This window comes from Artemia sp. Qi Xiang Cuo, chromosome 5 (assembly GCF_049724085.1).
Source record: "Artemia sp. Qi Xiang Cuo chromosome 5, ASM4972408v1, whole genome shotgun sequence".
Taxonomy (NCBI): domain Eukaryota; kingdom Metazoa; phylum Arthropoda; class Branchiopoda; order Anostraca; family Artemiidae; genus Artemia; species Artemia sp. Qi Xiang Cuo.
In genome coordinates, this window is record NC_142798.1 from 62850269 (window position 1) to 62867845 (window position 17577).

The 17577-nt window shown below is 34.3% G+C and overlaps 1 protein-coding gene across 2 annotated transcripts in view; it reads right to left on the reverse strand.

The window, feature by feature from the left end:
- Positions 1 to 262: 262 nt before the first annotated feature.
- Positions 263 to 17577, reverse strand: part of LOC148952359 (uncharacterized) — a 62283-nt gene continuing 44968 nt past the window's right edge. The window contains exons 4-6 of one of the 2 annotated variants that reach the window (XM_089088948.1): positions 9480 to 9654; positions 6997 to 7239; positions 263 to 395 (exon numbers count right to left, since the gene is read on the reverse strand). In XM_089088948.1, the coding sequence (XP_088945074.1) occupies positions 367 to 395; positions 6997 to 7239; positions 9480 to 9654 (447 nt within the window). In that variant the 3' untranslated portion in view covers positions 263 to 366. Of the gene's footprint in view, positions 396 to 6996; positions 7249 to 9479; positions 9655 to 17577 lie in introns of both variants that reach the window. The other variant, XM_089088946.1, reaches the window with a different exon arrangement.

The window sequence follows — 17577 nt, forward strand, 5'->3', positions numbered from 1 at the left end:
ATTGGGTGTTTTATAATGCCTGACAATCGACATGTTTTTCAAATTATAAAATACCACCACAAATTCCCAATCACTTCGGCCCTCCGTATGGAAATGCTGGAAAAAAAACAACAAAAAAAAAACCATACTCTGAATGGGAATTACGAAACTCCCTATCGAAATTCCCATAGGGACAATGGGAATTCCCAAACGTCTGAACTAACTCTTAGACACAAACTTCCGATTTTAAGATTGAATCAAAGAGAAAAACTAATCCAAAGAGTAATTATAGTTCCTTTAATGAAAAATTTATCAAAAGTGAAATGCCAAAAAGCTTGCTGAGAGTTACTTGAAAATCTTCATTAAATCCAGCTTGTAAGTAAAGCTCTATTTCGAACACATCATTTTCACAAAATCTGAAAAAAAAAGAATTTAAAAAGTCTATGTTAAAACCAAGACACTAGCAAGAAAAATCAGACATTTCTGGACATTTAAGCAAATTGGGTAAAGAGTAGCCATTTAGAAGCGGGGATTCTGCCTGAAAGTCCAAAGGCAAACACAGAAATGCCATTTAAGGGACAATACTGAATTGCACTTCTCTCTTGGTTATTGAATATGAAAGTCTTTGAAACGTGTTGTTTTAGCAAAGAAAAAAAGAAAATAGGTGGTCGTATTAAAAATTTCTGTGGAAGGGAAAGCCTGTAAAAATATTCGAAGGATAAGTTTTTTGAAAAAGGTAGAAGAAATGTTGTTTTCGTTCCAGAAAATTAAAGACACATACACAGGGAAGTGGCTTTCAGGTCCATGATCCTCTCATTTCACGTTTGTCCACAATCTCAGTTAATCAATGCAATAATTCTTTTAATTTCTTAGTTTAATTTCTTAATTTCTTAGGGTTAATTTCTTAGATTACCCCCCCCCCCCCGAAAAAAACACATATATATTTCTGCATTCATACCTAGAAAAGCATCATATTAGAATATTACACAATTTTTCACTGCATGTGCTTTTACTATACCAGAGGATCTGGTCAATTTCTAATTCCCCCACACCACACCATTAGCATCAAGGAAATTAGATAACTTTGTGGGTAAAATATTTCTTGATCATTCTCATACTTTTTTAAGTTGGACATCCTAGGTCCCCAGACTTAAATAAAATAGCTTATTTTAAAAAAAAATCAAATAAAAATATAAATTAATTTAAGTCTAGCGGTGGACATGTTATATTCTCCTGAAATCGGTATCATGTGTATATATTCACCTGCATAATTACTGGGCCCAGGGAACTCTCTTTTCTCTTAGCCGTACAAGCAGAGATGTGTCCGACTCTCATAATTCGAGACTGTTCAAAAATCAGACAAATGGCCTTGACTTTATCAGATGACTATCCCAAATCAAAATACAGTACTTAAATATAAATCACATGTTCGAACATATATCTGAATCAAAGATCTGTATAACTGGAGCACCTAAATCAGGTTTGTACGGCCCTCTGGTCCGCTTTGTAATTTTAGGCATGTTGTACATTTTGCAACATGCCTAATTTTTTTCGAGATTTTTGGCAGAACTGAATATCAGTCTTTCAACTAAAACGTGCAATTTCAACGCCCTTGTCGGTTCTTAGATGGTTTACGGAGCTGAGACATGGCATGCATCAGCTACAACCCTAAAGGCCAGCGATATATTTCAGTCAAAGAGCCTGAGAAGAATCGAAGGTCTGCGGTGGCTTGACGTCGTGAGAAGCAATAGCAGCTCACCAAGCAGTATCGGTTTTCCATCCAAGGAGCCAAGCGTACTTTACGATCGTTTAGAAACTTACTTGAATGCCCATGCACTTACCCGCAAAGATGATCTTTGACATTGACTATTAGAAAGCCGGTTGGAAAGTAACCTCGCGGCCGACCGAAGAAATAAGAGGCTGGCAGCATGTCCGAGTTCCTGGTGATGGCGAACATCAGACTGAGCAATTTGCAAACGCTTGCCACGGACCGAAGCAGACGGAGGAGAGAGACCTCACTCTTTACACCGAGCAGCGCCCGGAAGAAAACCTAAATAAGTAAGTCAAGTACGTTTTACGACGCACAATCGTTCAGGGGTCATATTAGGAAGATAATTAGATAACTAACATCGAGTACCGTAAGATCAATTCTCTTACAGCCCCCCTTCTGACCGTAATAAAGAAAGGTATATTAAACTACCTTGGATTCGTAATTTTTTCACAATAATTTAGGATGTGGTGTTAAAAGATCCTATTGCTGTATCAAATCATAACATGGTAAGTATATACCAAATGATGATTGATTTCCCCCAAAGTAATTACAAGTATCGGTCTAGAATTGCTATTTTAGCACTATAATTGCCGCAGCCCCTTGGATGGCGTTCCCACATTATGAAGATAGCTCATTTAAAACAAGGGGTTTATCAGTTACTATGGTAGATCTAGGGGTGTGTTATAATTTTGAAATTGGAGTCATGTACAAACTGTGGTCCTTATAGTTGCAGGACCTTGTAGCTTAAACCCTTTTGTAATTGCTCCCTCCCAGTCAGATCCCTAAGAAAATATAGGTTGTATACCCAGACAATTCTCTGTGGTCCGTCAAAAGTTGAAAGCAGCGTTTCAAGTTGCTAAAAAACCAATTTTTTGAATTGGAAATTTGCGTATTTATGCATCAATCGTCTGGCAGAAACAACACTTAAGATTTTTTAGAGTCTATTTATTGCATTCTTCAAGTACAGAAATACATTCAAAATTTAGTCTGACTTCAGGTTAACGGTTAAATCTGACAGCAATATTTTGCCAAATCTATTCTTTATATAGATACATATCTATGGATAAATCATTTATATAATCATATAGAAAAAACATCCCTATGATTTTTAACCCACTGTAAAATTATGTAACCATTAGAGACTATTTTGTTTGTGGAAAAAAAAAATTAATTTACGTCTTAACCACAGTATATATAATATTTATGCTGCGCTCTTAACACATTGAGAAACGTGGGTTTGCACCTTTATTTGGCAATAATACCTCTCAATACTAATATGTACAATCTGTCATTAACTTAAATCATGTATGAAATCAGTGTCATTCAACAATAATACGCATTTACCGATTTAGTCCCATTTTCATGAAGTAAAAGCCTTTATCTAAACTTAATACAGCACCCGGAGCCAGGGGCGTTACTAGCGAAAATATTTTCCATTTTTCCCAGTAGACTTCGGTATGCAGGCTGCAGAAAACAAGAGTTGTCACGGATTGCATCGTCCAAGCCGTTCATTAGGGCTCTGAGGACGTCTCAAGAGTTCTTTGGCATAGATAAATTTCCAGTCGTCCAGCGGATCGGCTCAGGGATTAAAAATTACCTCTTAATAACAAGCAGGTGGACGCCTAGGATGTTGTTTAAGTTGGAACTTGTATTTGGCTAGTGAACCTACTTTTTTTCACTGCTGCTTTTGGCGTCTCGATTTTTCTCTCTACCTGATCAGTCTGAGAAGAGAGCATATAAGATCTCACGTTTCGCCCTGAGTCTTGTGTTTGCAATCATCATATCAAGCTGTTGAATCTGAAGCTTTTCTGCAAGAATCTACGTCTTAAAGAGAATCTACGTCTCTACAAGAATCTACGTCTTAAAGAGGACATGGCTTATGAACATAGGAATCAGAGTAAAATAAAAGCAGGTATTGTAGAAGTTGGACTTTTTTTTTATTACCTTGTCTTGTCTGTTCTATTAGCTCTTTGAAAACTTCAACAATAGTGTCACAGCTGGTCCACAACGCTATCAAATTCTTTGACCTGGACAACCATATTGTCATTGACAGATTCTTGAGCTTCAATGTCGATTCAGCACTCTCAACTGCTCATTTCTAAGCAATGGCTCGTTTTATTCAACCCATAAAGAAGACGTACAGTTGCTGTAGGATTTCAAACGTTTATCGAACTGTGTAGGTGTTGCTGCGGGCGTGTTCCACAATGAGATTCCCTCTATGAGCCATGGATCAAATTTAGCGTACTCGGATCATATGTGTTCTTGGACACCCTGTCGAATACCAGACATATTGCTTGCATCATCACAGCTCTGAAACATATATACCTCTCTGGTTACGCCCTTCTTTTCCAAGACTTCTAGAATTTTTTAGACAGTAGTGTATGACCAATTTGATTCTTTTGGTTGCTTTTGTGGCAAGCGAGTTGCAAACAACCTGTTCAGCAGCTAAAATCCATTTAGACTCGTTGTTTCTGTGAAAAATGGCATTGATCCGTTTACGATGGTCTTTGTCGAATATTAAATTAAAAAAAAAAACAAAAAAAAAAAAAAAACGAGCGAGTTTAAAAAAAACTCGCTCTTTACGCTAAAGTTTGAATTTTGTTCGAATCACAAATCCCTGAATCACAAAGGTTGTTAATCAGAATAGATAGCTCTTTTGAAAGCAGTAAAAAAAACATTAGTTTAAAGAGCGAGGTATTGACTCATATACGTGATAATTTATGTTTGTTTTTAGTTTTAATGTTGCTCTTTACTTTCAGTTGAAAAATCTTGTTTTTTTAAATTTTATTTCTGATCGTTTTTTAAACAATACTGGGAAATCAGGCGCCCCCTTCATAGAAATGGCCCTTCCCCCAAGGAAACGTCCTCCCGCGTACCCCCCTCCTCCGAGCCTCCCCCCTCCTACCAGAAAAAATCCCTCCTGAAAACGTCTGTATACTTCCCAATAACCAATTCTATATGTAAACAATTGGCAAAGTTCATAGCTTGCAGCCCTTCTCCCGGGAACTATGGGGGACTAAGTCATCCTCAAAGACATATTTATTAGATTTTTAACTATGCTGAACAAAATGACTATCTCAAAATTTTGATTGGGTAACTTTGGGAAAAAAATAAGCGTTGGAGGGGGCCAAGTTGCCCTCCAATTTTTTTGGTCACTTAAAAAGGGCACTAGAACTTTTAATCTCCGTTCAAATGAGACCTCTCACGATATTCTAGGACTAATGAATCGATACGATCACCCCTAAAAAAAAAAAAAAGAAAGAAAAAAAAAAACGCATCTTTCTTCTGGCAAAAAATACAAAATTCCACATTTTTGTAGATAGGAGTTTGAAACATCTACAGTAGGGTTTTCTGTTACGATGACTCTAATGGTTTGATTTTCATTAAGATTCTATCACTTTTAAGGGGTGTTTCCCTCTTTTTTCCAAAAATAAGGCAAATATTTTCAGGCTCTTAACATTTGATGAGTTAGACTAAATTTGATGAAACTCATATATTTGAAATCAGCATAAAAATCTGATTGTTTTGATGTATCTACTGGTATCAAAATTCCGTTTTTTAGAGTTTCGGTTACTATTCAGCCGGGTCGCTTCTTACTTACAGTCATGGGCGCCCATATGGGGGGGCAGGGGGGGGGGCCCCCGCCCCCCCCTGGCTGAATGATGCTGCCTTATTTTTATATTTTTGTTCTGAGATTTCTATTATATAGCATTAAAAATACCAATTAGACAAGGTTTGCCCCCCCTGGAATTCAGCTTATGGGCGCCCATGCTTACAGTTTGTTACCACGAACTGTTTGATATTCATGCACCTTAAAACTTTATTTCTGCTCGATTTGTCCTTAAACTTGACATATCTAATGCGTTTCGTTAACCTATTCCTTTGCACTTGAGATCAATCATCCAACTCGCGTAATCTGTGAATTTTGAAACTGACATGAGGTTCACTTGGATTGGCGTCGCTCTTTTACTATCCACAGCTCTTAATCTACTAACCACTCAGCCAGTCATAAAACGTGACTGCGACCTTAACCCCGTTCTGGAAGTAACTGGTACTAGTTTCCATCGAATTAGGTTTTCACCCATTCTCCCCGGTTAGTAACTGGTACATTTAACGGCTGAGATCGGAATCTTCGAAGATGTCATGTCAGTTTTTTCGTGTTCTTCATTTAGCCGAATGAAAGATAGTGGCGCCATCCGTATAATTAGGGTATGCTTTGGTAAAATCCCTGCATTTACCGACCAAAACTGAGATTTTGGTGGATGTCATGTTATTATTTTCATGTTCATTATGTAACCGAATAGAAAAGTGTGGTGCCGTCCGTAAAATCACTGCACGGGTTGGTGCAACCGCTATATTTACCGAACGAACGGTACACGTAATGTCAGCACTTTCTTGTTCTTTATATGACCGAATTATAAAATATGGCACCGTTCGTAAAGTCACGACACAAGTCAGCAAAACCGCTGGATTTACCGACCTAGATTGAACTTTCGTTAGAAGTGATTTCACTATTTCCATGTTCTTTATTTATCAGAATGGAAAACTATGATGCCATACGTAAAATCACTGCACGAGTCGGTAAAACTGGGGCATTTACGGACCGAGTTTGAAATTTCGGGATGTGTCATGTGAGTATTTTCATGCTCTTTATTTAAACAATCGGAAAATGGTGACACCATCCGTCAAATCACGGTAGGAGTCAGAAAACTGCTGTGCTTACCGACAAAGTTCGAGATTTCTGTAGATGACATATCAGTATTTTCGCGGTCTTTATTTAACCGAACAGTAAATTTTGGTGGCGTCGAAAAAATCGTGGCGAGAAGCACCACGATCTTACCGAGTGGCCAAAAAATTGGGTGGGATCGACCACCTCCTCCCATATGTGAAGGCCAAACCTGGAGTAGGGTAGCTACATACACCCAACTATTAAACAAATCATTGGCCATAAAAAACGGTATAAAGAAAAAAAAAAGCAAAAAAAAAAAACAATCTATCGTCAACCTATGCCATAATAATAATAATAACGACAAAACATCCCTAAGTGCCATCCGTCCCAATTTTCGCTACAATAAAGAACCATACGTCAGGAGTGTCAAAATTTCTTTTCAAAGTGTAGCCCGTGTTACACTTTTATGCACTTGAAGTCAGCGAAATTTATGATGAAATACTAGTCAATATATTGTCAACTATCAGTAATAGCTGAACAAACGTATCAGCATAAAGTGAATTCAAGAAAAGAATACCTTTAAAATTTACTACACCATCCCCGTCAAAATCAGCTTGCTTGATCATCTCAGCAATCTCTTCATCAGTTAAGTTTTCGCCCAAATTCACGCTGACGTGTCGGAGATCTATGGCACTTACGACTCCGTTGCCATCACTGTCAAATAGGTTGAAGGTGTCTTTGACTTCCACGTCACAATTATAGTCCTTGATTGTTTTAGCCATAACAGTCACAAATTCAGTGAACTCAATTGTGCCATTTCCTAGAATTTCTGTTTGTTTAGTGTCAAAGGGGATTTTAAACTCTATACTCTAATTTTTTCAATCACTTTGTATATAATCATGCAGCCTTTGATTAATCAGTTCTCGTCTTTATATCTGAATGTTTCTCCATCTCCCCCACCCTATAACCTCACTAACTACTTCCGACTATGGATTTCTAGCCATAATCTGGTCATTTACTGTAAGGGGGGCATCCACGTTGGCAAAATTAGAAACTGGCTAACGTCCCTGCTTAGCGTATTACTCTAATGTATCTGCAGAATGCGCTAACGAATACTCTATTAAAGCTTCTTTTAAAATTCAGAGCCCCAGTGATTCAAATTCTCATGCATTCTCATAGATTCAAAATCTCACGGGATATGCATATCCTTTTCGGCATTACGATGTAATTGAGTTTTTAAGTTGACTTTTGCTGTTTTCTTTTATTGATATTAGAGTATTACCTTAATTATTGGGAAGACAAATGCAAGTTTGGCAATACCTGCTACTGAGGGCCAATTTTTAGATAGATGAATCAACAAGTATATAGATTTATTCAAGAGCAACAATAATAATAAAATTTAGACGGTAAAAGACAAACTCATCCTCATATTTCTCTGCAAGGCTCTGTGCCTTGAAAAAAGCCGCTACGGCTGAAAACTACATTATCCTATACTATAAGCTTACAGTAGCTTCATTTTATTTTTTATCTATACACAATTTATCGTAAAAAAGTGATGTTTTTCAACCATCAGGCTACTTAAACTAAATTAAAGAAAATTCCCAGATTTGCTGCTCAAATCGTATATATATTTACATAAAATTTATAATAATGCTGATTTCTCGTTTCATGGGCAATTTGAAAAATGGCTTTGTCATAGACAATTTAAGAGAGAGAGATAGAGAGAGAGAGAGAGAGAGAGAGAGAGAGAGAGAGAGAGAGAGAGAGAGAGAGAGAGAGAGAGAGAGAGAGAGAGAGAGAGAGATAGAGAGAGAGAGAGAGAGAGAGAGGGGGGGGGGGGAAGGACAGGGAAAGAGAGAAAGAAAGAAACATGAATTTTATAGACAGATACCTTCAGGAGATGGTTATTGTATTTTCAATGATATTTGGATCAAAATAGGTATGCTATGCCCAAATTATTTAATAAAGCACACTAACAGTACTTTTGATTTTTTTTTCTGTAATAATATTGTATTTAATCTTTAATTTGAATTATTCACAGAAAACCAATTTCTGTGAGAGAGAGAGAGAGAAAGAGAGAAAGAGAGAGAGAGAGAGAGAGAGAGAGAGAAAGAGGTTGGAGGGTGAGAGAGAGAGAGAGACCGGGGGAGGGGTCCAACTACATGGTTTTGCTAATACGGGTTCTTTTTTACGGCATGTGCAATGTACATGGAGTATAATCAGTGTGTTAATAAGTTTATTAAATAAACAGAGTGAAAGAGCTTGAACGCTAGTATCCCCAAACTTTTTTCGTGTGCGTTCGATATGGATAAGAAGCTCCAAATTTTAGAAGCCACAATCTTCATTAGCGTTAAATCAAAATCAACCGAAAGGTCAAGGTGGCTGATCAGCTGCCCCCTCCATAAAAAAAGATTTTGCCATGCCCATTGAAAAGTGTTTGAAAAAATACTTCTAGCTTAGCCATTCTATAAATATTAACAATTCATAATCTACATGTAGGCTAATTCTAAAAGATCTGCTAGATCCAAGAAAATGTCACTCATTCTTCTTTTATTCCAAACAGAAAAACGATCAAGTTAAAGATAACAATAAAGTTTTTTTAATAAATGTCCTTGGACACACAGGAGATAGTGAAGGGACTACCTCAACGAGAGTTAGACCCTAGACGCGCCTATTCCGTGTTTTCATCCCCCGTAAGAATAATGGCCTGCATCCCTCCACATAAGCGATCTGACCTGCCTGCAGCTTATTAGGTGGATACCCCGTGGTTGGTCTTAAGGAAAATGCAAGAAATATATGACTTAAAAGAAATAAATGATGACTCCAATCCTATTGAACAAGAGCCCGCTTTCATGTCACTATTTAGCATGAAAATTGGATATAATAGTCTGGGCCAGAAAGTATGTGGCCATTGGCTCCAGGCTTTGCCAGATATTATCAAATTTGACTACAGTAAATACTATTTTAAACATGACGAAAAGAAAAATAGGAAGAAAAGAAAGAACAGGAATATGAAAAAAAAACAGGGAGCTCAAAAAAGTATAACATAAATCTTCCTACCATCAGTGTCTACTTCTTTTATGATGTCCAGAATTTCGGTATCCGTAGGGTTTTTTCCCAGAGATTTCATAACTGCTGTCAATTCACTGGTAGAGATTCGACCGTTTTCATCTTTGTCAAAAATGTCAAATGACTCCTTTAAATCATTCATTTCTTCTTCGGTAAATTTTTTTGGCTGAAATAATTTGAATTTTTAGCACATCTGATAGAAAATTCATCAAATAAATACTACCGAAAATAGTTTATACAACAATTAAAAGGATGCGAAAAAACAGAATTCTAAGGTGTTGAGTTTGAAGTTGGTCTGAGACAGTTCGACATAAATCGTTTTTAAGTTATCCCTGTTCAGTCCGCTGACGTTTTTTAGAAGGTTTTAATCAAGACACGTCGCAACATTGTCCTTCTATTCTTTTTTTTCACTCATGTAGGCCTATGTCCGAGATACAATTCAGACAATTTAAGAAAACGTCCAAATATGAGTAGTGTAGAGCGTGAGTTTTCAAAATCATCCCTAGGGAAATTAACATAGGGACATTAACATATGTTTGATGGTTACTGTTGTTATGTTATGTTGTTGTTATGTTATTGCTGGTTATGTTTTAATGTTGATGGTTATGTTGTTTGATGGTTATGTTTTTATGTTGATGGTTAGTAGTAAGCTAGAATGCACTCCAGCCAGTGATTGCGTAATATGCCTTACCACGGGCCAGGCATCTATATATTTGAACCCTACGCCTGAGGCATGGATATGTGTGTAGGTTTTAAACGAATTGTACGGTTACCAGGGTCATTTGCATAGAGGTATCATTTCTATAGAAGGTATAGTAATTTGAAATATCATATGGAATTTGCTTGAAGGTATATACTTTGCGTACGTGCCCCTACCAAACAGGTTGGTTATAATCTGTTCTGGTTCAAGTTTTCTCTGGCACAATTAACTGAATTTCTATTTCATGATAAACAAGTTTTTTTTTAGGTTACATCCGTGTCGGAAAAACAGCTGTATCTTTTTAGTTTTCTTTACATTACATATTAGTAAGAGAATTGAATTCAAAGAGAATAGTTTTTATTTGCAAGGATATTAGTAGATGAAAAAAATGAGGGGTGCATTTAAATTATTGGAGATTAATGATGGATCTAACAACAGTGATGTAATTAATTCTTTAGTTTACGAGATTTGCGAATTTTTTGCGAAGAGGTATTGGCGTAAAGGTATTGCGATGGATAAGAATGTAAGGTATGAAATTTGCCTATTGTTATCATTATTTCATTGTACTTTCCAGGATTTGTCGACCTTTCTCTGTGGCGACTCAATTTGACCCCGGGAGATCTCCCCGCGGAAGTGTCCGGGGGAAATCGTCCGCAGGGGTGGCAGCGGCGGGGGGGGTTGTGCGGTGGGAGATGGGGTATTTTCTGCAGAAGAAATTCTCCGCGGGGGAATTTTTCATGGGAGAATATTTCTGTTGGGAGGGGAGATTTCCAGGAAAAGTTTTCAGTGGAGGGGGATTTCGCCAATGATTTGAAAAACAATCACATACTAATATAAAAAACAAACCTTTCTCAAGTGAAAGTAGGCTTAGGAGAATATCCCAGGCCTAATTGTGCGCCTGAAATTTTCCTGGGGAAATTTTAAGTGAAAATAGAATTTTTTAAGGGGAATTTCCGGGGGTGGGGACTTTCAAAGGGGGGGGGACTTACCATGGAGGTATTTTTCGTGGGAGTATTTTTCATGGAAGAGGGGGGATTTCACGGCATTATCTGAAAAACTATCTGAAATCTAATAAAAAGTTTTTTCAACTGGTAGTAAAGAGAAAGATTAAAGCCTGATACGAACAAAAATCATTTCGTATATGAGGAGCGATCCCCTCCTCAATACCTAGCTTTTTACGATAAAGTGTGACACCCAAATTCATTAATAACGACTCGCCTGAAACACCACGCCCTGAAATTAGATTAACAAGCATTTTCGAACTACGAATGTTGCTCCTTAATTTTAGTTGAAAAAATTGCTCTATATTTAATAGATTAACGGTTAACCAAAATATTCTAATTATGATGATAATTAAAAATTGTTTTCTTTTCAGTTTTTGACAAAAACTTTTGCATTTTTCTGTTAACCAAATGGAAAAGGAGGAAAAAATCCGTCGTCAAAATAATACCAAGAGAGCGTACATACATACATAGAGTTCGATGGGACTTTAGGTTTTAATTGACAATAGCTGAATTAGTGTCGACTTAGTGTTTTACCCTCGGCACCAGGGTTGGATAAAATTTTGCACGCTCCTGTTACCGCATAGATTAATCCCACTTGTTTATGGAATAGCAACACGGGTTTTGACAAAGAGAGAAATTGCATTCTAGTATAATTAGACGAAAGATATACTATTTTAAAATGTATTCCTTGATTAAGAGAGTTTTACGATGTAAAAAAACAAACTATTTCGTCGCTTGGAAAGTAAGGGGGAGGGAGGGGGCAATTCTTGGTGAAGACTAATTTTTCGTCTGTAAAAAAGGGGGGTTTCCAGGGGGTGTGGAGGTCAGATAGACATTTTAAAAGTTTTTTTTAAGGAAGCGTGAGTTAAATTTTAAATTAAATTTTAGGTCCTTTGTCTTAGGGATTTGCTCCTCAAATTTTAAATTTAAAAATGAGTATGCTGTTCTATTATTCATTAGAATCTTTAATGCTTTAATAAAAAATAATTTCTAATTTTGTAGTTTTGACAGAGTAGAAGGATTTTGTACGGGAATTAATTTTGCATGAGGAGGAGGGTTTCCAATTTTTTTTTTCCGGAAACGTGAGCTAACTTTTAAAATATATTTTAGTTCTTTTGTCTTAGGGATTTGCACCTCAAATTTTTAAATTGAAAAATGAGTGTGCAGTTCTATTAGTAAAGAGAATCTTTCAAGTTCTTATCATAAAAAATGTGGACTTTTGCAGTTTTGAGAGAGTCGAAGGATTTTGTACGGGGATTAATTTTACATGAGGTAGGGGGTTTCCAGATTTTTTTTCCGGACACGTGAGCTAACTTTTAAATTAAATTTTAGGTCTTTTGTCTTAGGGATTTGCTCCTCAAATTTTTAAATTGAAAAATGAGTGTGCTGTTCTATTAGTAAAGAGAATCTTTCAAGCTTTTATCATCAAAAATATGGAATTTTGCAGTTTTGACAGAGTAGAAGGATTTTGTACGGGGATTAATTTTACATGAGGAGGGGGTTTCCAGGGGTGAAATTTTCAGGGGTAAACTTTACAGATTTTTTTTCCGGAAACGTGAGCTAACTTTTAAATTAAATTTTAGGTCTTTTGTCTTAGGGATTTGCTCCTCAAATTTTTAAATTTAAAAATGAGTGTGCTGTTCTATTAGTAAATAGAATATTTAAAGATTTTATCATAAAAAATGTGTACTTTTGCAGTTTTGACAGAATAGAATTATTTTGTCCTGGGATAAATTATACAGGAGTCGGGGGGTGGCCTTAGGTGAAATTTTCTGGGGGACAATTGAACGATTTTTTTTTCAGGAAACGTGAGCTAACTTTTAAATTAAATTTGAGGTCTTTCGTCTTAGGGATTTGCTCCTCAAATTTTTTAATTGAAAAATGAGTGTTCTGTTCTATTAGTAAAGAGAATCTTTAATGCTTTTATCATCAAAAATGTGGAATTTTGCAGTTTTGACAGAGTAGAAGGATTTTGTACGTGGATTAATTTTACATGAGGAAGAGGGTTTCCAGGGGTGAAATTTTCAGGGGGAAATTTTACCCAAATATTTCTAAAGCACTACAAATAACATAATCAACTTGAGAGGGCAATTTATCTCTAAAAGAGGGGTTATTATTTCCTTACTAAATTTTTCTTCTTTTTTAAGGAGGAGGAGGAAGATTCATACAATAACAGACTTTTTATTTTTACATCTCTAAATCAGATCAGAAAAATAGAATAACATTTTAAGCTTTCATACACAATCATACGTTCACTAATTTCTTTTCTTCTGTATCAGTGAGTCATTATTTTATACTAAATTGTTTCTTCTTTTCTAGGAAATCCCCGATTTGACAGACCCAATGAAAAGGGCAAGGAATGATAATGCCACATCACTAAAATGGTCGACGATGCATAACCCATCTATACCTCATCACCCCCCTTCCAAGCCGTTAATGCCAACGCAATATGCAACTCATCATGAGATGCCTGACCCTTTGGGTGATCATATTGAGTTAGAAATATCATTTGTTTGTGACTGTTCAATTTATAGGTGACATTATCATGATTTTGAGCTTTCTAATGATTCTACTACAACATGCTTAGACAGTGTGGACATAGGGATAGACGAGAAGAATCTGGAGGAAATGAGGAGAAGAATCATACATGATATGGAGAGAAATTTATACAAATTGCAAGTAAGATCGCATAAAAAAAGATTAAATGTGAAAGAAAAGGGAGAAGAAGATCGAAAGAAGAGACGTGGTAAAGAGGGCTATCTTTACAGAGATATCTCAACATACACTTTAAAAGACTGTGATGAAAACCCAAAGAAAAATGCGCTTAGTGCTAGATATAACATTGAATATTATGATAAAGATGATCAAAGAGACGAGAAAAAGTGGTTATTAAAGAGACAACATAAGAGGTTATTCAATAGAATGGATATGCCAGTGATCTATCAAATGACATTGAGAATAAGAAGGAGATCCCTAATATCACCAAGGAAATTAAAGACATTGTGTTATAGATTTCATAAATAAAGTTTCATATATTTATTATTATTATTTTCTTAGGCTTAAGGGTCGAGGTTTGATAATTTTAAGAGACTATTGCCACTATTTTAATATATTGAGTCAGCTGACGACTGACTCACGACGGGGTACACTCAGAGAAACACAGTCAATATTTGTTATCTAGAATACCCTAAATGTAAAATGAACATATCAACAAAAAAATTTCTATCGATTGATCACTTTAATACTGACAATATAAATAGATATAAAAAATTTTTATATATTATACTGAAAAATTTAGAATATAACTTTAAATTTATTTATGTGTTGATGAACTTAAAAACTGATGTGGAAGATTTTTATTTTTCTCTGGAGAAATTAGAATTGAAATGTAAGCTCTTTAATAAAATTCGTAATTGAGTTAACTGGTCATGATCACAGAATAACTTTTTCTATCTTCTACTAAAAATTTGGATCAATACTTTAAATATGTCCATCTCTTTGAGAAAATCTGAAATTACGTGAAAAATTTTTAGTTTATCTGGGACAATATATACTTGATCTGTAAGTTATTTCTTTTTTCATTGAGAAAATTCAGAAGAGAACTTGAACTTTTCTTCACCTCGTTGAGAAAATTAGAAATTAAATGAAGCTTTTTATCTTCCTGGAAAATATTCACATTCATAGTATAACTTTTCGTATCTTCTACACTAAAATTTAGAACATTACTTAAAATTTGTTTATGTCTTTCGGAAAAATTACATAATTATAGTGGATCTAGGGATCGTCTTGGTTAAATATTAATGATCAATGTGTAACTTTTTATATGTTCTACAAAAAAATTTGTATTAACGCTTTAAATTTATGAATTTGGGGTAAAATCTTAATTGAAGTGGAACCTTTTTATATTATTTGGAAGAATATAATTGATCAATAACTAATTTCTTTTTTTTATTGAGAAAAATCAGAAGAGAAGTTAAACTTCTCTTCACTTAATTGAGAAAATTTAAAATTGAAGTACAACTTTGTCTTTCGGGAAAATATTCACACTGGAGTTTTTTATATTAATTTAAAATATTCACAATCAAAGTATAACTTTTTCTTGCAAAATACAAAATACTTGTTACAAAACCAAAAGATTTCTAACAATATTAAAAATAGTTCTTACAGAATATAAAAGTTCAAAAAAAATCCAAAGCAGTTCTTACAAAACAGAAATAATTCTTAAAAAATACAAACATTTTTAAGAAATCCAAAATAGTTCTTACAAAACAAAAATTATTCGTAATAAATACAAAAATACTTTACACAAATCCACATTAGTTCTAACAGAATAAAAAATACTTGGTGCAAAATACCAAATACTTGCTTCAAGACACTAAATTTCTAACAACATCCCAAATAGTTTTTATAGCATACAAAAAAATTCAAACATATTCCAAAAATAATTCTTACAAAGCAGAAACAATTCTTGCAAAATACAAAAAGTTGTAAGAAAATCAAAAATAGTTCTTAAACAACAAAAACTATTCTTAAAAATAGAAAAAATCCTTTACACAAATCCAAAATAGTTTTAACAGAATTAAAAATAGCTTCTGCAAAATATGAAATACTTGTCACAAAGCACGAAAATTCTAACAACACCGAAAGTACTACTTACATAATACGAGAATTTCAAACAAATTCCAAAAATAGTTCTTAAAAAACAAAATCATTCTTACGAAATACAAAAATATTTTAGACAAATCCAAAATAGTACTAACAGAATAAAAAATAGTTGTTGCAAAACTTGAAATACTTGTTAAAAAAAAAAAATTTTTCTTAAAACATCAAAAATATTTTTTACAGAATATAAAAAGTTCAAACAAAATCAAAATTGTTCTTACGAAACATAAATAATTCTTAAAAAATATAAAAAGTTCTAAGAAATCCAAAATAGTTCTTACAAAACAAAAATTATTCATAGTAAATACAAAAATACTTTACACAAATCCACATTAGTTCTAACAGAATAAAAAAAATACTTGGTGCAAAATACCAAATACTTGCTTCAAGACACTAAATTTCTAACAGCATCCCAAATAGTTATTATAGCATACAAAAAATTCAAACATATTCCAAAAATAATTCTTACAAAGCAGAAACAATTCTTGCAATATACAAAAAGTTGTAAGAAAATGAAAAATATTTCTTAAACAACAAAAACTATTCTTAAAAATAGAAAAAATCCTTTACACAAATACAAAATAGTTCTAACAGAGTTAAGAATATATTCTGCAAAATATGAAATACATGTCACAAAGCACTGAAATTCTAAAAAAACCGAAAGTAGTTCTTACAGGATACAAAAAGTTCAAAAAAAATCAGAAAATAGTTCTTAAAAAACAAAAATTATTCTTACGAAATACAAAAATATTTTAGACAAATCCAAAATAGTACTAACAGAATAAAAAATAGTTGTTGCAAAATTCGAAATACTTGTTACAAAACAAAAAGATTTGTATGTCTTTCCTTGGCACCTTTCCAAACGAGCGGGGACTCCCCACTGGTTCCTACACATTGCAAAAAAGTGAGCAGTACGAAAACTCCACGTTTTCAACCAGACTGGTTTTTTAGGGACCAATCAGGTGAGATATGGAAAGTCGACATAGCGTTATTTCATTTTTTTAAGGTTCATTTAGACGAGGTTACGTGCGCGCACGTAACCTCGTCTAAATTAACCTTAAAAAATTAAATAAAGCTATGTCGACGTTGCATATCTCTCCTGATTGGCCCCTAAAAAACCAGTCTTGTTGAAAACGTGGGGTTTACGTACTGCTCACTTTTTGCAATGTGTAGGAACCAGTGGGGAATCCCCGCTCGTTTGGAAAGGTGCCAAGAAAGGCATACAAATCTTTTTGTTTTGTAACAAGTATTTCGAATTTTGCAACAACTATTTTTTATTCTGTTAGTACTATTTTGGATTTGTCTAAAATATTTTTGTATTTCGTAAGAATAATTTTTGTTTTTTAATAACTATTTTCGGATTTGTTTTGAACTTTTTGTATCCTGTAAGAACTACTTTAGTTGTTGTTAGAATTTCAGTGCTTTGTGACATGTATTTCATATTTTGCAGAAGATATTCTTAACTCTGTTAGAACTATTTTGGATTTGTGTAAAGGATTTTTCTATTTTTAAGAATAGTTTTTGTTGTTTAAGAACTATTTTTGATTTTCTTACAACTTTTTGTATTTTGCAAGAATTGTTTCTGCTTTGTAAGAATTATTTTTGGAATATGTTTGAATTTTTTGTATGCTATAATAACTATTTGGGATGATGTTAGAAATTTAGTGTCTTGAAGCAAGTATTTGGTATTTTGCACCAAGTATTTTTTTATTCTGTTAGAACT